Source organism: Neodiprion fabricii, chromosome 3 (assembly GCF_021155785.1).
Source record: "Neodiprion fabricii isolate iyNeoFabr1 chromosome 3, iyNeoFabr1.1, whole genome shotgun sequence".
In the NCBI taxonomy this organism is placed as follows: domain Eukaryota; kingdom Metazoa; phylum Arthropoda; class Insecta; order Hymenoptera; family Diprionidae; genus Neodiprion; species Neodiprion fabricii.
The window spans coordinates 3,586,330-3,614,022 of NC_060241.1; the positions used below are offsets into that span (position 1 = coordinate 3,586,330).

General features: G+C 35.5%; 1 protein-coding gene and 1 long non-coding RNA gene across 3 annotated transcripts in view; one reads left to right on the plus strand and one right to left on the minus strand.

Moving 5' to 3' along the window:
* Window positions 1-40: 40 nt before the first annotated feature.
* LOC124178563 lies at window positions 41-27,276 on the minus strand. Of its 2 annotated transcripts, none has more exons than XM_046561998.1 (13): window positions 26,980-27,276; window positions 11,175-11,346; window positions 10,941-10,964; window positions 10,553-10,668; window positions 10,113-10,350; window positions 7,285-9,753; window positions 6,666-6,866; window positions 5,178-5,916; window positions 4,443-4,646; window positions 4,114-4,248; window positions 3,633-3,910; window positions 2,428-2,625; window positions 41-1,791 (listed from the first exon to the last, which is right to left on the minus strand). In XM_046561998.1, exons 1-13 carry the CDS (start codon window positions 27,061-27,063, stop codon window positions 1,544-1,546), a joined length of 5,106 nt encoding a protein of 1,701 aa, XP_046417954.1. In that variant the 5' UTR covers window positions 27,064-27,276; the 3' UTR covers window positions 41-1,543. The 2 variants fall into 2 exon arrangements, with proteins under 2 accessions (XP_046417954.1, XP_046417953.1); XM_046561997.1 differs by having other exon boundaries at window positions 4,114-4,272.
* Window positions 4,143-27,693, plus strand: part of LOC124178573 — a 66,751-nt gene continuing 43,200 nt past the window's right edge. Inside the window, exon 1 of the long non-coding RNA XR_006869847.1 lies at window positions 4,143-4,276. This is a non-coding gene — a long non-coding RNA (uncharacterized LOC124178573). The remainder of the gene's footprint in view (window positions 4,277-27,693) is intronic.

Sequence of the window (27,693 nt, forward strand, 5' to 3'; positions counted from 1 at the left end):
ATATCGGGATCGTAATTCCGTGTACCGAAGTTTTTTTTCCTTGTAAGAAAAAGTAACAAATTGAAGCAAAGAACAAAAATGTCACTTTTAATTTAATAACGAATCCCAAATGTTTTTACAGTCGATCGAATCAACATCGTGGAAACAATGTTCGTTCAGCCTTTTCGTCCAATGAAACCGTTCTCTCTTAATCAAAATAAATTGTGTATAACTTAAAAGGTAAATCTGGTAATTTTATTAAAAACAAAACAAAACGAAAAGAAAAAATTCAATCAAAATCAATCTCACTCCCATCATTCAATCCACGATCCAACTTTGAAATCTTCGACTATATAAATATCGATTATACTTGCTTTTCGAAAATTTCACACAATTTTCAAGTTTATTTTAGGCATTTGTTTCGTTTGTTGTTGAGTTTTCAAGGTGACAAAACCGATGTGTTATAAACGTTTTATTTCTTTTGAGATTTAAGTGTCGCCAGTATTCACCGTAGTCGTACACACACACACACACACACATATTTATTCTCGTCAATTACATCTTCTTTATTTTTACCGCATTATAATAGCTATGGGTATGCAATGCCTATCTACGTATAATTATATTTACAGATACAGAACAAGAATTGATACACCAAACTTAACATTATTACACTAAATTCTACGTACATGGCCTTAGGGTTTTCTCATTTTCTTTTTTTTTCCGCACGAAAGTAAAAAAAAAACAAAAAAAAAAGAATTTGAAAATAAAAAAACCAAATTGCCAGGTTTTTTTCGCAACTTGTATCGTACTTAAATAATTCTACAATTCTCTCACGATTTATTAGAAAATTCCAAGCGTGAGAAATTGAGAATTACCGTTTTATTATTGTCTTTTATATATCGCAATAATAATAATAACTATTATATTTTTCGATATTTTCATTTTATAAGTTTTGCAAATCTCCATTATAATATATCCCCGTAATATATACCTATACGTACAATATCGTCACGCAAATTGCCACTCTTTCAAAAACGACAAATTCATTATTAATTAACATTGCAACACCGTTTGCATTTTTTTTTTTTTTTATCTTTGCATGTGTAAAACAGCACGAAAGATGCGAAATACCATTTCGCTACCATTAACTATCAATTCGGCATCGCATTCGATCGATGCATATTACAAGCACCTACGCTCAAACGATTATTTATTCGCGTGTTTACACTATCGTTCTTTTTTTTTTTTTTTTTTTCATTCGTATTCCTTGCATCGCAGAGAAATTGGTTTTTCATTTAACCCTCTTAACTTTTTTTCACACCTCAGTCAAAATGCGTCTGCTGAGCAGTTTCATTTATTAGCACAGTCGTAGTTAATAATCGTATGCGCGTTTATTTTAGTCATAACTATACTAATAATAATAATAATAGTAGTAATAATAATAATATTAATTGTTATTATTCTCGTACGATCAGTGATGAGATACTAGTTTTATTTTATTTTTTTTTCTTATTCCGCACTTCTCATCTTCAACTCTTTATTTTGCAATTCTATTTTTTAATCAGTCGATGGTGCATCCTAGCTCGTCGCTACCGTCCGAACATTCTAAATACCCGTTGCATACACGCGATTTTGGAAGACACTGTCCCAGGGGGCATCTGTGACCCTTGCAATCCAATGAAAATGACGATGATGGGGCGAATTCTTCGTCTGCCATGACACCCTCTATCCAGGGTACATAGCTGTGAACCTTTGTGTAAATTCCTGGCCTCCCAGGCCTCGCGCATCCGTATCCGTTCGACGTTATACCTTGAAAAAGAGGATTGTCAATTACCTTTCAAATTTTTACTCAACACGATCGTACGACATTTTTTTTTAATTCAATATTGTACATTTTTCTTTTTCATGTTGGATTTTTTATCAACCGATGTTGGCTTTTTTTCATGTCAAAGGATGTTCAGGCGTGAACTGGTAGATATCGTACCGGGTTTATGAAAATTATACAAATTGTTCTCAGTTTTATTTCCGAAACATGTGTAAAGTTTGACAGCGATTGTCTGAAATATACCGGAGTTATTTTACTTTTCAATTTTCGTAATTTTGCATTGATTCTTGTGGGAAACTTTGAGGCTCAATGCAACATCACGAGAAACTAGAAGTAAAATAACTTCGGTACGGTTGGGACAATCGCTTTGAAATTTTACACAGGTGTTTAGAATAATAGTGAAAAATATTTGTGTAATTTTCATTAATTAGAACGATTTCGATCTTTTCACGCCTGTGCATCTTTAAAAGAACCCATTTGTACATATTTTTAAGGATATTTTCTTGTCAAGATATCTATTAAGGAAATTAATATCCACTTTAAGACACTTCTTCAATATTCTGTTATATTATTCGTTAATTTTTTTTTTTTTTTTTTTCTTAATGCGAGCTGCTAATTACCTTGCAGGGTGTACTTATTGTTCGATTCCGGGCAAACCAGAGGACCTCCACTATCGCCTAGGCAAGCGTCTCTCCCGCCGTCTTTTAAACCAGCGCAGAGCATACCCGAGGTTATTTTATAAAGTGGTAAAAATAACGTCCTTCTCCGACACTCGTCCGTAGACATGACCGGCAATTCGACTTCTTGAAGTGTGTCGGCTGGAAAGAAATTCCGATTATTATTCCCGAGTAAGAGAAAAAGAGTAAATCATCAGCTGGATTCAATTTTCGATACGAAATTTGCCTTCAGTTTTCTCTTGTCGACATGTATATTTTTTTTCTTAATTTCTGTAATCTTATTATCTTCTAATAATTTGATGCAATCGTAAATTTATCGCATATTTATACACCCTGAGTGATCAGAAATTGGAACAGATCTCTTTCCTTTTTCTGAATTACGTGAAGGGAACAGGTACACCCGGCCGCAGTGATTCTGCTTGGGTTAATTTTATCGACGAGTCGCATAAGTTGGCAATGCCGAATCAGCCCGCAGCGCCACCGTCGGCCGGTCGCCGAACAGGCTCACCTTCAATCTTTGTTAACATAATATTACCCATGACCGTTGAATCTAACCTAAAAATACAAACATTCGATAGTTTTTTTTACGTTTACGAATGTTTGGTATTGCCAACGTAAACGATTCGCAGAAAAAAATTAGCCATTTCAAAGTCACTGCGGCTAAGTGTTACACATACGTTATGTATCGTATATCAGATTCAAGAATTCATCTATTATTTTTTTTTCAAGTATATTTACAGGTTCACCGGGATGATATCTGCTCGGATATGACTAGACTTTCCGCGTGTAAAATTGGTGGAAGAAGAAGTAAAAAGGAAGAAGAATAAAAAAAAAAACTCTACAACGCAAGACTGAAGAAAGAAGTATGGATTAGATTCTGAAAAAGTTGAGGTAATTACATATCTTTTCTATTGTACGAAAAATTTAGTGAGAAGAAGAAGCGGAAAAAAGGGTGTAGAAATTCGTTTGCTATGACTTTCGAGAATCTTGGACGGGATTTCGGGTCAAATGGCCTTCGATGTCACGCCAAATACCATTCGCGAAATTGTTATAAATCATCGTTATATTCCTTACGACACGACAACGTGCTTCCTTTTTTATTTATTTATTTATTTGTCGTTTTTCTTTCATTTATTATTTTTACTTACGAAATACTCGGCCAAGTTCGAACAATTGTCCCCAGCCGGTAACCTTGCAGATTTCGCCACCTTTCGGTTCGGTTTTCGGTAGACAAACGGGCCTCACGTAATCGCTGAAGACTACAGGACGCTCAAGTTTCAGCAATGATATGTCGTTTATGAATCCATTGTCGATGTAATCGGGGTGAAGGATTATACGATTAACGTGTATCAGCTGCTCGTGCGGACTCGCAAAACTACCCCTTCTTGTCGTCCCTATTCTCGCTACCCAGTATTCGCTTTGGGTACTGCAAAACAAACAAAAAATAGATCAGGATAAACATTTTTTTTTTTCTTCGATCAATTTTGGAAATAATTCAACTATGAAAACTTTCTCCATATTCTTGTACCTTCACTTTTACGGCTTTAGGAGAAAATTATGATTATTTATTTGAATGTTGTGGGGGGGGGATGATTGAGAGAAAAGGCAAAATTTTAACGATCAACTTACTGGTAAAAACAGTGCGCTGCGGATATGATCCACATGTCGTTTACGAGGGCTCCGCCGCATTGGTAACCGCCTTCTTTGTAGAGAGCAACTTGCCACGGCCAACTTCCGGCTGCGGAACTTCCGCCACCGACTATCCTGGAATCCCGATAAAAAGGCCATCTGGGTGAGCGAATTATTTTTCATTCCGGTTGCGTATATTCGTTCGTTGTTACTATTATTGATATCATTATCATTGTTTTACTAAGAACAAGCGTATCGTCGAATAGTAACCAATCGAATGACGTTTCGTTCCCGATGTTATCGAATGTTGTATTATTTTATCTTCTCACCTAGCTTGCGTTGGCGTTTGAGTGCGAACACCGCATTCAAGATTCTTGCATTTTACCCTTAAAACATCTCCGCTCGGGCAGTTCGACGGTTTGAATGTCAGACTTGTTTTTTCTGACGTTTTTTCGTTGTAGACTAAGCTGTAGTACTCGTGTTGCTGCGTTTTTTCACTCTCAAGCCTCACTTTTTCAACCCTTTCGTAATCCCTGTGTGAATCGATAATTTATTTTTTTAACGTTACATCTTTGTACCAACATTGCTTTCGAAGTATATTTAAACAGTTATTTACTCATTTCCCAAAGCATTTGTTTTATGTTCGAATTTCAGAAGTTTAAATCACTTCTAATTTCAAACTTGGGAAATCAAGGATGAGTAAACGAACGTGCTTTGATATTTTCGAATTTGTAATGTTTCACGTCTCGTTGCAATTTATTAATTAATTGGCAAACTATTTCTTTCAACAATATTTATGTCTCGTTGAAAAATTATAAAATATTTCAATTGATTAAACATCAAGTATTCGAAATATCATTCAGTTTTTTGTTTTTTTCTATTGATTTTTTCGATCCAGAACAGCGAACCAAAAAATTTAACGATTGCGATAACAAATTTGAACGAATGTTTGTTCCAATCAATAAATGAACTTCGCAGTAATTGAGGAAATTTTCGCTGATATATTCATTGAAAAAAAAAAAAAAAAAAGTTTCAAAATATGATAAACGCGTTGAAAATCTTACTGATAAGTGATCGCCTTGCACACGGCTCGTCCCAAATCCTCTACGGTCCAAATGGTCCTCTTCCTCTCAAGAAGGTTGTCCATACCGGTGAGACAAAGTTTTCCCCACTTGCCGTTTTTCCGAACACTAAGAAACCCCTTGTCGTTGTAATCGTCGATTTCGCTTCTGTACGGAATACCGATCACCGAACTTATCGGACGATCAGCGTTAGAATTTTTTTCAACCGTTTGAAACGAGTTTCCACCGTAAATCGAACCGGATTTTAAATTGGGCGTAATTTCCCTGCCGGAAACAACACCGTCCGAATTCAACGCTTCCTCGTCATTTAAATCCAGCGATTTCCTCGTCGACGTTTCGTCCGATCCGGTTTTAACCACTATTCGAAACGTGGTCGTCTCCAGAATCGACGACTCCATCATCTCTTGGTCGGTTTCGTTCTTTCCGCTAAAATCCGACACTCCCGTTTCGTCCTCATATTTTTCCCACTTTGAAAAATTCCCGCCCTCCGTTGACGTCGCCTCTCTTTCAACCTCCTCTTCCCCCTTTGCGTCCCTTGATTCGACGCTCCCAATTTCAACCCCCGTTTCACCCTCGCCGATCGACATGTTTTCGTCGATCAAAGCCGCGCATTTTTTTTCGTCCTCGCCGCTCGGGCAATCCCGAAAACCGTCGCAAACCTTTTCCGGGTTCACGCAAGCTTTGCTGTTACCGCACACGAATTGACCCTTTCCGCACCAGTCTGTTTTTTTTAGAAAAAGTCTGTGCGTTTATTTAGGGGATGATATTTTTTTTTTTTTCATTTTATTTTTGGGACAGTTTTCAACCGTTCTACATGACCGATTATTTTGATTATTTTTTTCTGAAACCTCACCAGTGATTTTACTGATTTGAAAGTCTCAACGATTTTCAATGGTTTTTAACTATTTCATGCGATTTTATTTCATTTGTTCAACGATTTTGTGCAAAACGTTATATGGTGATTTCAACGACATCACAAGATATCACCTGATTTGAAAATTTCAGTGATTATTGTATTCAGACTCTGATTAAGGATGCTCTGGCTATACATTCTCAATCAAAAGTGAGTCTCGTCGACAATATTGAATACTTTGCGATGAGATAAAAATTGGAATATATCAACCGTAATAAAGACGACGAGAAAATTAAATTTGAATGATAATTATGCTCAAAAGTTATCAATAAATTATTTGAACAAAATTAATTATTATAATAATTAACATTACATCTAACGGTAAGAGGTCGTGCAAATTCATGCAATTAGGTTATCAAGCATATTCAAAATGATGCGACATTTTATTTTGCTATCTTCGAGTCTGCATCACTGCGGAATAATTCATGTACCAATGTGATTTCATATGTATATCGAAGACATATGAATGGGGAGTTATCGGTGTAATTTGAACGAAATTGCCCCTCGCCGTAACTTTAATAATAGTAGTCTACGTCATAAGAGTGAGAAATACGAACCGCAATCGGTTTCATCCGAGTAGTCCCAGCAGTCCGGAGTACCGTCGCAAATCTTGTGGTAGAGTAGTTGAGCTTTTAAAAAATCACCGCATCTACAGTTAGACTCGTCCTCGGACGTAGCGCATTCTCTCAGCATGTTGCATCTAGCACCAGCTGGCAGGCATTTGCCATCGTTGCATTGAAATCCCTGACACGTTTCTCCTGTGACGAATTAATTTAACGTATAACGGTGTAACGACGTATGTTTAGTCGTCAATATTTTATTACAACACTGTGCATTTTTTTTTTTTTTTTTATATAGATAATCCACAATCACGAGTTTCATCAATTTTATTACATTACTCATTTTGATTTAACGGTCGTTTGATTGTAGATTGTTGAACGAGCTTTTTGTGATGGAGGAAAAATCGATGAACGTAAAAAACTGAGAATCAAAAAACAGTTCATTCGACTAATTTACAGTGTTTCAAATTTCAATTTTCGACCTTTTTTTTGGCAGTTATTTGTTCAAATTATTGTGAAGTCAAAAACTAAAGGAAAAACCGTATTTTTGAAAAACGATAGCGGGAATTTATCTTCTTTTTTTTTAAGAATTCTATATTTTCGATCTCTTACTCACCGTTATTCTCGACCGGATTTTCCTCGGTGCTAGATCGCATTTTCTCCGTTCTTTCCTCGGCCTTGATCAGAACTTTGGTGGGAACCTTGATGCCGTCACGACTGAGTATAAAATCGTCGGTATCATTACTCGAAATGACTTTATCACCGCTTAAAACTGTCGCGAGTTTAGTTAGTTTGTCAAAATTAGCCAATTCTTCCCCTTGGTTCCCGCTCGGTACTTCCGGTCTCGGTATCGTCGAGTGATCGCGCGACGGATCGTCCTCAACCTCATCCTCGCCATCCTGCTTCGTCGATATCGTCAAGGTGTCAGTCCTGACCTTTGCGAACTGCTTGAGCTTTTCCAAAAGCATTATACTTTCCCGAGCATTTGATATCTTCCTGTCAGAGTTTCCCGGGTTTTTAAAATCGTCAAAAAGCGGCTCTTCCGATCGGTTCGCTCCAAAATCCGGAGCTTCGATCTTCGCTCGTTGACTTCCACCGACTTTCGAATCAGAAATTCGCACTTCCGGTTCCGATACCCTCGTGCTGATCGACGTTATCACTTCAACGACTTGCCGATCCGGCTTTGTCAACTTGTCCGGACTTCCCGCCCCCTCCTCATCCTTCTCTTCCGGTTTCTCCTCGTTCGCTGTTCGCAGTTTTTCATAGCTTCGATCGGCAACCTCGACGATATCCTCGATCGGCAATTCGCCACCCTCGCTGTCGTAATTATCTTCCGTATAATTACCGGAAGCCCCTGGAGGTCTGGGTCGAGGTCGAATCGGTCTACCGATTCCACTGTTGCTTTTCACCGGCGCCAACGTGACGAGATTCTCGACGACGTTCGCCTTTAACGTGTCGTTGTAGACCTTTGACTTGAGTTCAGATTCACTCTTTGCCTCGTCCGGATCACTCGCACCATCCTTCTTTACCAGGGACTCGTTTTTCACACTACCAGGCGTGTATTTCACAGTTTCGATCTCTACGAACGTCGAATTTCTACCGGTGTTAACGACGCTCTGAGGAATCGGATCCTCCCGCTGCTGAAGCTTCTCCGTTGGCCTCTGTAACTTTTGACCGTTGTTCTTGTTCAACGGATGAAGAATCTCCGAGTAAATCTCGGTCGTTGTGTGCTTCAGGGTTTTGTCATCGTCGATCGTTATCGAGGTAGTCAAATCGCTGATCGGCGGTCGCTGCTCCTCGAATTCCAGCTTCGATTTCTCCTCCAGCCTTGACGGTCCCTCTCGATCCCGATCCTCGTCCTCGTTCTCCGCTTCAGCTATCTTGTCGACCGGTATCGTGTGCCTGAACGGTCTCAAGGTCCCTGGGTTCTCCACCAGGATCGGCTTCGCCTCTCCGTTCAGATCGGGGCTCTTGTAGCTCGTGTACACCGGTTCACGTCGGGAAATCGCCTCCCGAAGAACAGCCTTGCGATCCTGCATGGCGTCCTCGAGGCTAGCCTCGATTTCGGAGAACCGATTTCTTCCCTCGAGCTCATCGACGTCCAGTACAACCTCAGCCTCTCCGATACCAGCCACTTCAGGCTCACTCTGAACGCCGAAAATCGCGCTACTTTCGCTTTCGGGAATCGGAACGTTGCCCGTAGAGAAGACCCTGACGTTGTACGTCTTCCGGATCGGCTCGGAGTCCGCTATCTCGATCGCATCGGCTCTGACCTCCTTGTCGATCGGTAGACTCACCACCTCGTCTCTGAACAGGGGTTCGTCCGACGGTTGGGTCGGTATCTTATTTTTGAACTTGCCGTTCACCCTGAAGTTCACCATCTCCTGAGGCACTATTCGGTCCGTGTGATCCTCGGAATCTCGGCTCGTAGTTTCGCCGATCGTTTCGAACACCGGAAGCAGAGAGGGTTCGTCGACTTTCGACGCGATGCTGGGAACTTCTGGTACCGTCGACGGAACGGATTCGTCGTTTAATTTGAGCCTCAATTCCGTGTTCACAAAGCCCGGGATTATCGGGCGCCAAGGGGACGTCTCGAATTCCGGATCCACGAAGTCCTTGAAGGGTTTCTTCGTCGTCGAAACTTCCGTCACCTTAGGTTTCGAGCTCGTCGTTTCCGGCTTCGACGTTTCCGTGCTGCTCGACGTCGTCTCGACCTCTTTTCGCGTCGTTTTTACCATTCTTTCGGTCGTTTCCGGGGGAACGACGGTCGTCGAAGTGCTTCGACTTCTCTCCGCGATTTCTGGACTATCCGTTCCGTTCAGTTTAGTCACTTTGTAGGTGCCTTGAATCGTCGGTATGTTACTGAAGTCGATGTTTGCCTCGTCTGGATCCGTTTTAATCGGACTCAATGTTGTTGATGATGGCGACGACGACGATGATGATGACGATGATGACGATGATGAAGTGTTTCTAATGCTTGGTCGCAGAAGACCGTTTTTCGTTATCATCGTGTTCTTTTTTCGCGCTGTTTGCTGCTGTTGTTGCTGTTGTGGTCTGTTTGGTACTCCTCCGTCTTGATCGAGCGCTTCGTAGAAAAAAAAATAAGAAAATAAAAAATAGAAACGAATGTTTGAAGTTAATACAGTGCTTGTCTTTCGTTGTTTTAACTTGATTTATTTATTCTCCTCGCATGAATCGGGTAATTTCTTGAAGAGTATCTACCGAATGCGAAGTTTTTTCGCGGATTGAACAAAGTCGAAAATTAGTATCCAATAAAAATCCTTCGTTTTTTCTGTAATATATACATACGATCGATTCCACTATACAGACTTTACTCTGAAATGAATTTTAAACTTCATTTCATTTTGGAATTCTGGATATCTTTTCATAATTAACCACCGAATGTTTGTTCTCATTTTTTAAATTGCAAAAAATGCGACTTACTTTTAACTGAGATGCTCGCCAAGTCTAATTCCATGTCCTTGAACAAGGATGACGTCGAGTAAGTTTCTTTCGCCAGTATATCGGCAATGGTATCTTCAACGTTGCTAATGGATTTGGGTAGCTTCCTGCGGTCGAGATAAACTCTGAAGAATACCTTGAGCGTGCCGTTTTCAAATTTGTCGATAAACGTTTGTTTGTACGCAGGGGCTAACACGCTTCTTCTGAACAGCAGCTCGAACTGTATGGAATGGAAAGTTTCTCTATTTTTTCACTCATATCGCAAATCAGAGATACTAAAAGGTTTTTTTTTTTTTCTGTTTCGTACGATTCCAACAAAAAAGGTATCCCAGATCGATCTCTCCGATTTCATTTCTTTTTTAACATGTTACAGTAGACTGAAAACTAAGCGAGAATTTTTTTTTAAGCGACTTTTCACTTACTATATTTTTGTACTTCCGCTCCTTTTCACGGAATGCCATACTCGTGTTCAGCTTCAACATCGGATAGTAACGCTCTCCGCTCGAAACTCGAAAGCTGCACGCGAATCCTGTTACAGCTACGGAAAAATATGATCGATGAGCATTAAAAAAATTTTTTTATTATCAACAATGTTTTTTAATTAATTAAAAATAAAAAAAAAATAAATAAATAAATAATGTGACATAAAAGTTCAATTCATTTAACAAAACTTTACCAGTTTGGTGAAGGCGTTAGAGATTTTACTGGCTATTCTAAGTTTTTGAAAATTTCTATTCACAATCCCGAATTATTCTTCGCGATAATATGCATTACATAAATTCGATTCAAATATTTTAAAGCTGTTCTCACCATTTTTAGGGTCGTTCCTGAGAGCTGTAACAGATTGAAACGAATGAACAAAATTAATTAATTATATTTTGTGGTCAGTTGGTTTTCTAGATCTGGTTAGTAACTTTAAAAAAAAAAAAAAAGGACGAATAAATCGCGATCTTGACCGTCAAAAAGAAGTTGGAAAAAAATTCTATGCAAAAATGTTTTTCGTACGATGAATGAGATGCTAAAAATTTTATAAATTTCACTCACCACCCATCCATAAAGCCAAACCGGCAACGGCTAAAACGGCAATTAGCACGAGCATAGCAGAAATGATTAGCACGGCGCTACCGATTTTCCATTTTGTTGTGTTTTTACCGTTTATATTAACGTGGGGCGGCACTCTGTACCAAGCTGATCTTGGCGGCAGGTAATATTCGCTCTGTAACGAAAAAAACGTAAGAGGAATTAAAAAAAAAAAAGAAAATACAGTTATGCTGATTATAATTATAATTATACGCCTTATTGTACGTATTTTATCGAATTATAATATTATTTTAATCAACGAAACGATTGTTTTCATTCTGTTCTAATTTGCGTTTCGTCAAAAAAAATAAATGTTTGTATTATCAGCTATCAGTTTATCGCGTTAAAAACTGATACGTGATTTCCAATTGTCAGAATATTATTAAAATTTCAAATAATCGACACTTAAAATGTGTATAATAAACATTTTCGAACGATCAAATAAAAATCTACAGTCAAGTCTTTCGTTAATCGTGATTGATTGGTTGGGAATTTTTACGCAAATTTTCAATAATTTTAGATGTGCAAAACGCACAGATGTGAGCAAAAACGAGCTCAGACAGAATTCGCACTGCAATACGTTGACGCGATGAATGTGTTTTACATGAAATAACTGCAAAAAACTAATAATAACAATATGTAATATGTGTAAAATGTAATAATAAACTAACCGCAGCCATTCGCACATCGAGTTTAAAACAGTTGCGCTTGTAACGGAGGATCGGATATAAGGAGCCGTTTCACAATTCTCGATGAATTTCAAATTTCAGTACTTTTACGCGTATAATGTGCAATATGTTTTTATCTATCCGACTTAACGGTGGGGATAAAAATTTTTCATAAGCAACTCGTCATAATTTGGCTATGTGGAAGCTTGAATTTGGGTCTATAATAGTTTTCAGGAATTTTAATTCAATACGTGAAGTAAATAATTTTGCAGGTTCGTTTTTCTTCGCCAAAAATTCCTTCTTCGTTCAACTAATTTTTCCAATTTTGTATTCATTTTTTTTTTTTTTTTTTCAAACCTTATCGTTACAATTTCCCATTTTCAGAAAGTTTGTTCGCTTTTAACAAAACTTGAAACTCTTTCCGTTCTTTCAATAGTCAGAAATTCGTTATATGTTTTGAAAAAGTTTTATAAATCTTGTTTGTTTGTTTGTTTGTTTTTTTTTTCTCTCAAAAATTCTTGTACACTGACTTCACAACATACGTATTTCAGTCCGGCGAAGAATTTTATCACCGATACGTTATCACAATCGATTATATGTATCGTTTGAACGTCGATCAGTTGAATTATTGATTCCTGTAACTTACGTGACGAAATATTCTTCCATTAAAACGTAATTCGTGCTTGAGATGGGGAAAAAGAATGTAAACTTTAATGAGAGAAACGAAGGTTCAAAAACCTGGCGAGATAACGCGATGAGGATAAATAAAATTAAGTAAATAGAAGGAGTGCAAAGGAGAGAAAAGAGGGAAAAAATGTATAAAAAAAAGGAACCTGTAGTTTCTTCTTCTTCCTTGTTTACACCTCCTCTTCCAGCGCAGCTGCGGATGCTGCTCGCTACTCAGATATTATCTCTATCAACGATTTACCGTTAGAAACTCATTCCGTATCACACGTAGCTTACACGTACGCATACACGGTGTGTAATTTTGTTCATCGTATTATCTAGTTTCGCCGCATATGTTGTAAACTATTACATTGTAATAACTTGCAAAACAAGCGGTACCTATATATCTATATAAATATTTGACAAATTATAGCTGTGCAACGGTATGTTAAAATAAAAAACAAGATTTTTATCTAATTTGATCGGTAAATTATATCGTATATTTTGCCTTCTTCACCTATGTTTCTATTTGCCTATTATTATATACATTCAAAGAGTAAAAAGTTGTTGTAAAGTTGATTTGAAGATAATTTTTTTATAGTAAAAAAAAAAATTCGAAAAAAAATTTGGGGGGGGGGGATGAAAATATTTGAATATTATACCGATAAATGAAAGCCTAGGATTACAATGAACGAGGAACGATTAAAATTGACCGAATAAAATATACGTAAGAAAAGTGCTAACACTACGACGAGACGAAAAAAAAAGAAACTGATAACCGAAAATGAAAATCTTAATTGTTGACAGAGTTGAGAAAAGAAAGAAAAGTTTAAAAAAAAAAAAAAAAAAAGAAGGCGTACGCGCATGTTTCCATACGCAGAATAAATCTTAAGTTCGTGACGTGTACTTCTAATTCATATTCATTTCGTAATTTATCATCGTATTAAATCTTTCATTATACATCTCGGTCTTGAAAAAGCTGTCGGTTATAATTATTTTTTGATACAATTCACTTATTTATTTCATGCGACTTTATTTTTTTAATTTTTATTTATTTTTTTTATTTATTTTATCCATTGCAGTATCAAATGTAAATTATTCAATTGCTTAGCTTATTACTCCGACATTTGTAAGAATGATTTTTGATTCATTATTTTTGTTACTCAATAAATATATATATATGTATATATATATATTGTTACAAATATATATATTTCATTATATATTTTTACTCTTTTCAATTTATACCGAATGTTTAATTCTTCAATTTTTGAATTTAATATTTATCCATTTTGTCTTTACTTTCTTCTATTTTGCCATTCTTGTTTTTTTTTTTTCCAAAAACTTTTAAACCACTCATTCATATTGTTCGAGTTATTCTGAATTCCTCGCGTATTTTTTCTACTGTAAATGCTAACGAAGAATGAGCGGAAAAAATGACGGGTGTATATACAAAAGTTTAGGCACTCCGAGTTGGTAAGAATATAAAATTTAAAACAAATAAAATAATGACGAATAAATTGAAGAAAAAATGTATATTCCTTGGTTATTGAAAAAAAGTCGATCAATGTACAGTCGATTTTTACATCCCTAATATAAAAAGAAAAACACTTGAGATGAATGCTATTTTATTTTTATTTTTCCCCATCAACAAAATATCGTACAGTCCGATCGTGAATTCGATTGCTTTCTTTGTACTTGTGATATTATTTCAAGAAGGTTGCGTAAAAAAGAAAAAAAGAAAACAGCTGGTAATTAGTACCGTTTTTATACCAGTAATTGCGTAATTTTTGCGCTAAGCGCGCGTCGTGTTTTGATTAATTTGAATATTTGTCGCGCAAATAAATTATCTACCATGCATGAACGGTGTGGCAATTAGTGGAACAAATTTTTTCTTTTTTCTTCTCCTTTAAATTTCAGTCGTTTTCCCGTTAGATTCATCCGTTAGACTCAATGAGCGTTGATTTCCTAATTCTTTTTTTTTTTACTCATCGTTATTTTCAGTTTCTTCTATATTCCTGCATTCGCCGATCGTGAAAAAGATAGAAAAAAAAATATTCCGTCATCGCAAAAGTCTTTTTCCGAGAGTCGGAAAGACGATTTTTTTACCGATGGTACGAAAGAAGGACGAAAAAAAAAACAAAATGAAACTTCTGTTCAGAATATACAAAGTGAAAAATTTGAATAATACAATAATAACGTGGATAGATATGAAAAGAATTTATTAAATTTTTTTTTACATCCGTGACCAACGACCTGTCATCGCCTGTCAATTTGTCGGTCATTAGTATGTTTGACCGTGCAGCGTTAAAACGTCACCTGCATCCTATACTCGAGACTGTCTGATTGTGAGTCAACTTAGGCAGTTCATGGTCGCGATTAAAAATGTTCAGACGCCAAATCCTTGCATGAAGCTTCCTCAATGGCAATCGAAAACGCTTTTCTTTCAATGCATCATATATCCGCGTTCGTGACTTGAATTATATTATTTAATATATCGACGCATGATCGATGCCGGATATAATCCGTGACGAAATCATTATGCAAAAATCTACACTCATACACATTCCTTCATTCGTTCATCCATCAATTTACGTATTGTATCAAACTAGAATAAAACAAAACGCGCGCAACATTAATTAAACCTTGCGCAGATTTGTTTCTTTTTTTTTTGTTTTTTTTTCTTCTTTACAATCAAAATCGTGTAAGATTAACCTATCCGTCGATACATTTCTTCAAATTCAATGTATCGAACGTTGAACCTCACCGTATTTGAATAATTATAAAATTAATTGATTTTGTCTCGCTACCCTTGACCTTCTGTCAATTCAACATGGCAAAAAACGAGAGGTTAAAAGCTTGCGCGCGTCATTCCGTGCTTCGACACTCGCGTAACTCGTCCGAAACGATCAGCTGACCAGCCGGCGCGACGCCATGTTGTCTATAAAAGCTGCGGGAATGCCGGGTAATATATTATTTTAATTTTTTTTCCCATTATTCCGATTGACTTCTACTCTACCGAGTTTTCCTCACCTTTTAACGTTGCAATTACACGTACAATGGATTATCGATATCTGGCACAGGTCATCATAGGCACATGCGTGTGTATGTATATATATATATACATGTATATATTTATGCATGCGACCGCAAGGACGCTCTTATAGGTACCGTATCTATCCTAGATACATGAACCAATTCTCCTCTGATATAGCCTTATACAGGTTTCATAGCACGTTTATTGTACACAACTTTACTACCTATATGCGGCGCATAGCGCTTACGTGTCTTCGCCGTAACGGAATTCTACTTGACACCCTTTTTATTCGCGGCCGTCGTATTAATGCTCTCACACGCTTTGTAAAACGCTTATTGTATTATTTCATCGGTTGATTTAATTTTTGCAAATTTTTACACACCGTTGAAAGATTTTTAATATACAAATAAATAATAAATAATTAATCAGGGATTCGTATAATTCGCTAGAAACAAAAAAAAGACAAAAAAAAAAACTACAGGTATAACTTATATTCAGTATTACACTTATTTGGAGAAATAAATTTGTGCAATAAAGTTGTAATCAAGTAATAATAATAGTAATCTACGACGACTGATGAAATAATTAAACGACACGTTTGATAAAATCGTCGATCATCGGTAAAGTAATTCGCATCTCCTAAGTAGAGTGTTTTATATTTTGAGTTGATAAAAACCGACTACTGTTACACAGTTGTGGAAAATTGTGTATTACATAGACGAAGGGAATAAATTCTCGAGTCGTTCAATCGTTCCCAGATACGTCCGAATTATATTGAGCCGTGTTTTACAGTGTACATCGCATGAGTAAATAACAACAATTTCCGTATGACGCGAAGTGTAACCATCCTCAATTTTATCCTTTTCTCCTTCCGCTCGAATCGTCCTCGTCGTTTTTTCTCCCGTTTCTTCCTCCCCCTTTTACTTGCTAGTTACTCGCAAAGTTTTACCACGCGTTGCGAAAGAAGGGCCTTTTTGCACAACTAAACGTAGCGTCTCACGTTCTAAGGTTTATTGTACCTATAACGAACGGGCACTTAGAACGCGACGTCGTGCATGTCCGACTAACTATGTCTGCGCGGATCGTAAAGCGTGGTAACAGCTAGAACATGCTCTTGTAAAAACTGAAAAATCATCCTCCTCCTCTTCCTCGATAGATCAGCTCTTAATCTTCGTTGTACCGGGTGTTTCAAAGTAAACGCCACGGTATCTTGGATTGCCTGTCTATCAGGGGAACAAATATCGGTAAAACACAATTACCGAGTTATCGGTAGATAACGCGTTTAAAGTTCTGCAAGTTTCGTGGATTTTGCCAAACAGTTGTTTCGTTGTTTGTAACTTGTGCTGAAGCGTTCAGCGATCACATTCCGGAGTCGCGTTAATAAAGCGATGGTGGTTCTGTAGGTAGCTGTTTTATCGATATTTGGTCTCCTGGGTGGTAGGCAACCCGACATACCGCGAAGATTTCCCCGTGAGTGCAGATTTTTAAAATAAAAATTAACCGCAAAAGTTTTTTTTTAATTGTTTTTCAAACTTCTTTCACATTTAAATCGATCGATTCTGATTTGTTTCCATTTGTTTTGCAAGGAAGCCAATGCATGGGAAAATAAAATGGAAATGAAAAATCGTCGGATAAAACCGAGCGTGTGAATAATGATTACGTGATTGATCTGCGAGCGCAGCAGCGTTTATATACGATGCTGATTATTAATTACCGCATAGTAATGTACATAAGAAAATACACCCGCGCTGACGATGGTGATAAATAATTTATGCGTTGTACGAATACGTGGCTTACATTTCTTTATGTCCGATCGTGAGTTATATAATTTTATGTGCATACATCTGATATTATACAGTAGAACCTTTCGTTGTAATTTTACTTCAATCTATTTTATACAGCCTATTGTTCCAAGGTTTTGTTTCGTTTTTTTTTTTTTTTTCAAGAAAACTATTTTGTTTCGAAAAAAAACATTGCGACCGGATGTGCCAAGCAAACGATTTGGAGATAAGAAACATTGAAATTTTTGAACTGGGTAAAAAAAAATAAAAAAAAATAAATAAATAAAAAAAAAAACAATTCTTTTATACGTCAAATTTTCAACCGGACGATAATAAATTGATTTTTTTTATCGCACCCACTTCTCTAAGAAACGGACAAAGATGTTTTCCCTATTGTTAGAGAATTTTTAATATATCTTACAAGAGGTTCTACCGTATGTATGAAAATGACGTGTATAATATAGAACTGTGTCGCGGAATCGACGACCTTGCTTGGATTCGCGGGCTTGACAAGAACACGGCGCAGCGAGTTTTCTCAGGTGGTAAATATCCCACCTTGACTCAAGCTCGGAAGACTCGTAATCTCGTTCTTGCAGCAGCGGTTGCATTTCGCGGTGAATCGCATGCCGGCGCATTGCGATTCGAATGATCATTTTTTTTTTTTTTTTTTTTTTTTTTTTTTTTTTTGCGCAAACGCGGGGCAAAACCGAAGAGTCGAATTTATACACCGCGTTCTTGTCTCGACGACGGTTTCAGAATTGTTGGCAAAAGAAAAACGCCGCCGCTCGCGAGTTGTTATTTCCTCTTTAAAATAACTCACGACGCATTGCGTTACTGATGCGCTGCTTGACACGAATTACGTATATTATATACACAAGATCTCGGTGTCGGATCGTTGAGGAGATTCATTGTTGCGAGAAGACGTTTCATTCGTCATTTCGAATTATCCTCACACAAATTTTTACTTCTTTTTTTGTATAATTATCGTTTGTTAAATACATATAATATAGATAGTTTCGTTTCAAATTTTAGTTTTCAAATCGATTGATGCCGGTTTTCTTTTTTTTTTTTTTTCCATTGTTTGGTTCAAATTCTTTTTTTTTTTTTATTTTATACTCTTGTTACACGGAAATTTATTTATCTCTTAAAATTCTTCCAACAGGCGTTACATATGTTTAGATCGTTTACGTTTCGAATTACACTTTTTAAATCACTCGAAATCAAGCGGTTGTTGTGTTTTTTTTTTTTTTTTTCTCTCTCTCACTCTCTTACAACGCTTGTCGTCCGTTCAAACATTTTTATTTTTGCATAAATAATACATAAAAACTCAAGAATATTACATATCAATGATTTAACATCGATCTTTCTAGTTCTCATTGAATTTTTCTAGGTAAAAAAAAAAAAAAAAAAGAAAAAAAACAACGCACCATCCAATGGCCGGACAAAATCTGATCGAGATTCGTTCTGTAAATAAAAAAAAAAGAAAAATTGAAGCAAAGAATGAAGGAACGTTTGTAAAATCGTGAAAAATCTATCTTAATCGCGTAAACATGAGAAACCAATTGTCGTCAAATTTCGAGACGGTCGCGTTACGCGTTATATCGAGGTGGTCCATTACCTATGGGATGCTGGGCGAGTCCTTCGGTTTACCGCCGCGAGTCGAAGATGTGCAGCACAAGGCAGCGAAGCATTGCAAAGAGTCCCTTGCATTTGAGGTCAAAGATCTCACAAGGTCGTCGCAGCGTGTAACACCGTCCTTGTCAAATTAACGAGATCGCACAAAGCGCGTATCGCGTATGAATATTTAACATTTACCACGATAAATAAAATTTTAGACGACGCGAATTGTGGATACGATCGTGAATTATAACGAGAAAATATCATCCGTTCGATATCAAGTTTCGTTTTTATTCTTTTTTTTTTCTTTTTCCTACTATTGTTCATTTATTTATTTTTTTTTTTTTTTGCTTTTACAACTGTGAAGAAAATTTATAAAAATTTTCATTTTGATCAAATAAAATCGAAGTATTATGCAAATGGTGTAACATATATATATAATAATAATAATCATTAAAACATATATAAATAATAATAATAATCAATAAAACATTTTTTTTTTGTTTTATTGAGTTTATATTTGAATGAATAAATTTTGATTTTGTATTCATCGAATAATAACGAAAATCTTCATAATCGTTACTTATAAAGTTTGCCGTTGTCTTTTTTTCTTAACGTTTATAAATAAGTTTTCGAAGTATTTGGTTGATAGCTAATATCGGTGCCTATTTAAAAAAAAAACAAGGAGTACGTTTCAACGAAGATGCGATGGATATTGAACGAATTTATCAGGGAAAGTGTAATGAGAGCACGATGGTAAATTACGTTTGGTATTTGATACGAGAAAGTTCGTACGAACATAAAAGAATCACGAAAAATATCAATTTTTTTTATATATTCGACTTTATTATTAATTATGATTTTTTCTTTTTTTTTAAACTTTAAAATCTAACAAGACTATTTTCATTACCTTTAATTGGTTACGTGTAAGAGCGCGAAAATTTGACTTGTATAAACCAGAATCAGCGAGGATAAAATCGTCGTTCGTATCTAACGAATAAGGCGTATACCGGAAACACGTATGACGATGCTAATGCGCTATTGGTAAATATACGTACACATATTAACCTATACCCACACATTGTGCATACCTAAGCTATACAAATTCCGGCTGTTTCTTTCACGGCTTGGCATCATATATATACATATATATATACACGTATGTAATAGGTATATGTATAAGATTTACGTATAACGCATTACTTATAACGTACTATCGGACACGTCGATCTCCGACGAAGACGCTGTTAAGAATTTGCGTGTGGAAATTATTATACATACATATTCATACGAATATGATATTTGTAATCGACGTGTGGCAGCTATAAAACGCCGAGGATTATTACAGTAATTGTAATAATATGCGTATAATCTGGACTTGAATATTATATGTATACTTTTAAAGAGGAACTTTTAAAGAGGAAGGATCCCTCTAAAACTTCCGGCCATGGTCAATTAAATGGTACGAAAACTCGCGATGCTGTAGATAATTGATAAAAAAAAAAAAAAAACAATTATTTTTACGTGTTAATTAAATGGGAAAATTTCAAATTCATTTAGCGAGTACTTAAAATTAAAATTAAGAGCCAGGCTTTGGTTGGAATTTTTTTTTATATGTTCAGAGTACTTCATACTTTAATCGCATAAATCGAAAACGATTGTGAGAAAAAATAATCGATCATACTCGATTAACTGGGGAAAAATAATCGATTTTATCGGAATCAATTATTTTTTTTATCCCAAATCCAACTAAATTGCGTCAGGGAATTTTTTATTCCAGTGTTTTTTAAAATCCGATCAGACGCGAATTTAGAAAAAATAGTTACATCGAGGAGGAATCGAAGAAAACAAAATTCTACTCGTACATTGTAACGCATTTGTTGAAACGAGCTCACGATTCTCGATTAAACTCCCGCTGTTATCTCTCATTGCAACTAAACGTATGTGCAGTTGGTATTACATGTGTGTGTGTATATATATATATATAATTCAGAGCACAGACACATTCGCGCTATTGATATAGTGTAACAAAAGTTGGTACGTTGAACCTAACTTAACTGTGAATCGCATTGTGCGATGCCCATCTCTAGACCAAAAAAAAAACATTACATGCCTATATATATATACAATATATATATATTTGATCTCTTACAATTAAACACAAGTATACGAATCGCTAGTTTTTCCTGCAAACACACCAAGTCAATTGGCCAACTCGTAATATTTTTTTTCACATATTTCTTGCTTCAGACTTTTTAATCATACGCTACGTGGACAACAGAATTTGAATGGTTGACAAAATTGTTTCATACATACGTTGTAGAATATATGTTCAGAGCGTGTAATCAGATTTTTATTGATTAACTGCCATGTTATTATAGATATTGGTTCGCGTTTTTTTTTTTTTTTTTTTCCATCTCGTATGATCGACAAATCAATCCGAAGAGCTTTGCTTTATTTATTACTTTTTCTTTTTATTTATTATTTTTTTTTTTCCTTTTTTTTAATCAGCTGAGAAATGCACGATTTATATTCATTCGCCGCTTCGTTGCTGTTCGTTATGACTGGATAATTGGTCGGGTGATCGGAGGAAGCAATCGTACTTACTTGTTGTTTGTAAAATAAAAAAAAAAATGGAGAATGACATTCAATTTACAAGTTTTATTTACTTCTTCGTAGAACACGTTGTAAACTAATTATACGATTTTGTCACACGTTGCAACATACAGCTGCGAGCAAAAGTTACGGGCCAAATTTATTTTCACCAATAGTTTTTATACAAACAGAGTTAGAAAAGCAGTACAATTTGATGTTAATTTGTTGAAAAAATTTTGCAACTTAGTTGTTGTTTTTTACCCTTATTTATAGAAATATAATATATGTATATATATATACGAAACGATCATTCGTAGTTTTTCAAATTTGAATATAACAATAAAAAGAAAATCGAAAAATCATCTCTCGCAGTTCAGATTGAGCTACGTTTTTAATTTCATCTTGCGCGTAGAATACGTGTTAAAGTAATCGAGTAAACCTCGGTTAAGTTTAATGTCATTCAAAAAAAAAAAATGGTATACGAAAAAAAAAATGAGAAAAAAAATACACACACGCACACGGAGACAATTCCGATGGAATTCTTTTTTGGAATTTTGATTTAATTATTATTAATTAAATTAAAAAAAGAGAAGAATCAAACTTCGAGGGAAATTGACGTCATATCCTGTCGATTCGAATTTTTATTTATTTTACTTATTTTTTTTTTTTTTGCCCCATTCGTTTTATATCGACGCTCTTCTTTTTACATCGCGGGGATTGCACAGCTCGGTATTACATTTTTATTTAACCAGTATCGTCGTCGTCGTCGTCGTCGTCGGTCGAGAACGTGTAGCACGAACGAGAGCGAGGAACGATGATCGGGCAATACAACTTTTTTCGACCTCGGTGTCTCTTTCTTTCTTTCGACTCCGTAAGAGGTCGTCGGTTCCCACAGTACCGGCTCTTCTAAGCTTGTCCTGCCTATCCTGCTCCTCTTACCTCTTTTCTCTATTTATAGCTGCCTTTGCACTGCGCTATTGCTATCACTGTTACTATTACACTTTGTTACGCTCGCGCTCTTGCGCCTCGTCTGCTTTCGATAAACCGGTAGACTAGTTTCACACGTATCGAGGTTGAAATAAAAAAAATAAAACTCGAATGTGTGTTAATTCGAACATTTTTATTTTTATTCTGGTTTTTATTACTATTATTGTTGTTGTTGTTGTTGTTATTGTTTAATATCGCGCACGCCGCGTTGTCTCATTTCTCGTGAACTAAAAAAAAAAAAAAAAAAAAAAAAAAAAAAAAAATAATGATCATACTCAAACACGTAATTTGTCGATGAAGTATACAGATTTTTATTTGAAATATTTACAAACAGAACTTGAAAATTTCATATATCGAATATGATTGCGGAATGTATAATTTTATTTTATTTATTTTTTATTTTCTTCTATATTCAGTGAAAGCTTGAACTTTGTAAATAAATATCTATGCTCTTTTTCGCCGTTCTTTTTGAGCTTCAAAATTAGCTTCACGTTTGATATCGTGAGCTACGTTTTTAAGTCTGTTTGAACTTTTTTTTTATTCTCGTTTTACGGCCAGTTTGTGGAACGTAAAAATGATCGGAGAAAAAGCGGTCGCCAGAATATTGTAACCGGCGTTGCAGCTGGAGAATGGAATGCGATGGAAGGTTCGATCAGAGCTTAGAATTCAGCTAGAACCTCGGAATTCCTCAGCACCTTCCGATTCCGAATTACACAGTCAGCTGTAGAATAAGAAGAAAAAGAACGGCGGTTTTTTGGGGTTACGTCGAGTATCGGTTCAATAATAAAAAAGTAAACGGGTATCGGAAACTTGTAACGTATCAAGTTTCGCAAATTTGCATTCTGCGTTAAACTTTTTTTTTTTCCTCATTTCGTACCAGACTTTCCGGTAACAGCTAGAAAACTAATTTTCATTATCTGCCTAGAACTATATTTTGTCGATTGTGGTAAAAAATGAAAATAGTTTTTTGGACCGAGCGGTAAACGGAACTAAAAATTTTTCTCGGTGTATGTTTTAGATTTTTTTACTTCGAGTCTCGTCGCCAAATAATTGGAAATTAGGCGCTTTCGAAACTTTTCAAAATCGGGACTTGAGCTCAAAGATACTCGCCACATAATCGTATAATACACGGTTAAACGAAATTGCTCGAAACTAACGTTCCTTTCAACTTGAAATTTTTTTCACATCTTCACCAACTCCCAGTTTCTTCCCATTCGTAAAATTCCTTAGTCGCAGTTTGGTCGTGAAACACTTGTCAGTGACACTGACCTAGCTGTGCATAATACGCGAGTCTATGAGTCTAGGATTCTGCGCCCACCCGCGTAATAACTCGCCCATGCCTTGGGAGAAAAGGACCGTTCTTTACGACGCCCAAGTACTGTTATGTCACTGACACACTTCCGATCGAATACCAAATAGTATTATAGGCAGCCGGTATGTACACGTGTATATATATATATGTCCAAAAATTGATAGTATACCTAAAAACAAAAATTTTGGCGTCAGTATGAGCTCCTAATATCAATAGGAAGGTTTTGCCTCTATCGATCTCTTTATTTTCCATTTAAATAACACGGGAAAATTTTTTTTTATTCCAGAATTTTTATTACTTTGGAACGGTTCGTCGTAACGACAATGTGAAAAAAGAGATTTGTAGGAAATTTCACGCTCTACGAAAAACATCCGAAGATCAAAGTTCCTCAGATCAACCGTTTCAAAGATATCAGCGATCAAAAATAACACTAATCAAAAATTTAAAATATCTTCCAACAAAACTACAAAACAATATCATATGCCATATTTATATTATTTTTTTTATGCAAAATTACTTTAATTCTGTTAACCTGAGGCTGTAAATTTTTTTTTTTTTTTTTTTTTTGCCAATTAATTCAATACTTGACTCACAAATAGCACAAATACACAAATATAAAGGTTAAAAATATCACATAAATGATTTTTGGGTATCTTTTGTAACAATTTTTTTATTTTTTTTTACTAGATACTAAGAAACTTTATCGAATAATTAATTCTTTATAACAGAAAACAATATTAACAACTTGTTATAAAAATTCCGGGCAACTCCCGAATAACTTGTTATAATTACTGCGAAACACGATTTAAAATATTTTCAAAATTTCCAAGTATGCGGATTTTCTACTATTTATAATCTGTTGTAGGTATATTCGGTATTCCTGAATTTTTCGGAAGAATTTTTAGTTGACTTTAGTTTCATTAATTCTCCGTCTAGATATTTATAAATGTTTTTGTTTTTTTTTTTTTCGCCTTTTCAATTTCTACTTCAAGCATGCATCGTCAAATATTTAGGGACATAACTCGATACGTAGGTATCGTATTCAGTGTTTTGTAAAATTGATTCGGTAACAATAATTTTTGAACCCTTCAAAAAAGAAACAATTTTTATCCGGGTTATTTTATTACGATCTCCTCTGAACTTCACCATGTAGGCAATTTTCAATCCGCAAGCTTCTTCCTCGTCATTTTTCACATTTACAAAAGTATTAACATATCAACATATGCATCGTGCTTGACGGTGAGATAAAAATTGTGTTTCTTTTGTCGGAACAAAGAAGTATAAAGTAAATAAAAATAAATAAAGTCGAGTTCCCGCGGTGTCGTATCAAGGATCGCATTATGTGATTTGTTACAGCTCAGTCTCGAGATTTTTATATTTTCGTGTCGTTGAGTAAACGTTTGATCAGCAGTAGACAGACTACAAAAGAGTCTTGTGTCGTGCCCCGCCTACGTCAACATCGTCGGACAGGTGAAGTCGAGCGTGTTTCGTTCTTTCTTTTCCGTTTTCACATTACCTTTTTTTCATTTTCCTTTTTCTTTTTTTTTCTTTACCATCATCGTTAGTTTGTTCATTCGTTTTTCCTTCCCTTTAACCAAATATATCGTTAAGCATGCGTTGCAGAGAGACGAGCGGAGGAAACCTCGAGATCCCTTCTCAAAATTTTTACTCTTTTTTTTTTCTTCGTCCCCTTATTCTTATTTTTTTTTTTATCTTTCACTCAAGCGAGACCCGCGATGTTGATGCAACTCTGTCGCAGCGTTTGTTTGTATACCTAACCCAACGTCAGCCGCGATTTTTACCGGCTAAATTAACGATAACGTTGTCATCTCAATTGTTAAAACATTTATTCGACCTGAGCTTTCTCGAATCTCGCTTCGGGTTTCTCTCTCTCTCTCTCTCTCTCTCTCTCTCTCTCTCTCTCTATCTCTCTCTTTCTATGTATCTTATCTTGTATATATCTCGAAGGGTCGTTTTTTTTAACTTTCTTCTTCTTCTTCTTCTTTCTTAGTTTAATCAACGTGCAACGTTTCCGGCGTTCTTTTGCCGCAACAGCCTCCGGGAATTTTGAATAATAATATCGTAAGAAATTTGTTTGTTTCTTTCTTTTTCATTGATTTTTCAAAACATCGTACAGATGAAGGGAGTTTTTCCTTTTTTTTTTACTCCCTCACGATCACGCGAAAACCAATTTAGAAAATGTTTATCAGTACAGGATCTTCGTCGCTATTTTATTATTTTTTTACTCTTAAGTACAACATAGTGCGTCGAATCGATTAAAGTTATTAAAAATTTATCTGTAAACAATGGATAATCTCGACTCGCACGGTTAATTGTTCCCACGCATTCACGAACAGCAATCGTCGTTGTTTTCTGGGCCTTGGCCTTGCAGTCTTTGAGCTCGAATGAAAATTACGCAATATATACGTACACGTATTTCACACACACGCACACACAGATGTGCATAAAGTATTAAGAAGGTTCTGCAGTCGACGCTGATTCATCAGCATCCCGTCGAGATATTCATCTAAGCGTATTTCTTCCGCTTTTATCCCTGATTCGCTTCTTTTAATTTTTTCTTTTTTCTGTTTTTTTTTTTTTTCCTACTCAACTTTTTTACGTGTTCCCTGCCTTTTATTTATACTGCATTTATATATCTGTATTATTTATATTACCTTGTTTAAGTAACGTTCGCCTACATAAATTGCAAATCAAACCGGAAACTCGACACGATTAAAAAATTTCATCTGATTATATCAATTTTGCGAAATTAAATGTACAAGTCGATTGAAAATTGTTCAATTTATTCGTAGTAAATAAATTTGATTATTTCACGTTGATGGAAAAATGATCGTTAAAACGAATAGAAAAAGCATTTAAGTTTCGTGCGAATCGATTGTGATGAAAAAAAAAGAAAAAATCGTTACAGAGAAAACATGCTTTTTTTTTTTTCGTTTCTACGAGAATTTTCCTCCTTTTCGAATATTCAATGATACGTTTCACCACGCAAAGCGGAAACAAATCGCAGGCAGGCAGGGCGATAATAAATAATTTCTGATTTTTGATTTCTGATACGCAATGTTAATATTTTTATTTTCATCAATACCTGATAAGGATAGCTTCCCGGTCTGTAAAAGCTGCTCGTAGTCAAAGCCGGATGGCTTTTGGTGCTTCCGCACGTCGATGTCATATTTGCGAAAAGTATCCCCGTCCCTTTTCACGATGAAAAATTATCCGCAAGCTCCGTCCCGACGGTATCGATCAGTGACATAATTTTCACCGGTATAATCTACGCGACTATTATCATCTCTTACTTTTTATTTTTCGTTAACTTTTCTTTCATTTGCATACATACGTCTATTCCCATACAATAATAATAACAATTATTATTATTATTATTATTATTATTATTATTATTATTATTATTATTATTATTATTATTGTTATTATTACAATTATGTATCGAAGATCAATTTAACACTTTGAAACTGAATCGTTTGCACAGAGTACATGTACAACAATATCACCTTTAAGTTTTACATGGGCATTCAATTATGTGTACTATATATCTATGCAAAGGCTCTTAGGAAACGGTAATTAACTAAACACTCAGGTATATTCACGATAATGTCAATTTACCGTCATTTTTCCTTGTCCATAATTGGTTATTCGTATTACGGCGTAAATTTTAACAAACACCGTTATGCAATTATTTAATACTCGATTTAATATACAGTTTACGTTAATTATTATTATCATTACAATTGAGTCTCCTGTAAATCCGTACCTTTATAATAATTATAATAATAATAACGATCGT

Bases quoted from the DNA above. Each gene is read 5' to 3' on its own strand.
- LOC124178563 (XM_046561997.1), bottom strand. From the start codon at position 27,063: ATGACATCGACGTGCGGAAGCACCAAAAGCCATCCGGCTTTGACTACG. The intron at 10,965-11,174 runs GTGAGTGAAATT...AATCTGTTACAG, and splicing joins TTTGGCTTTATGGATGGGTG to CTCTCAGGAACGACCCTAAA. The intron at 2,626-3,632 runs GTAAGTAAAAAT...ATTTCTTTCCAG, and splicing joins CGAACTTGGCCGAGTATTTC to CCGACACACTTCAAGAAGTC.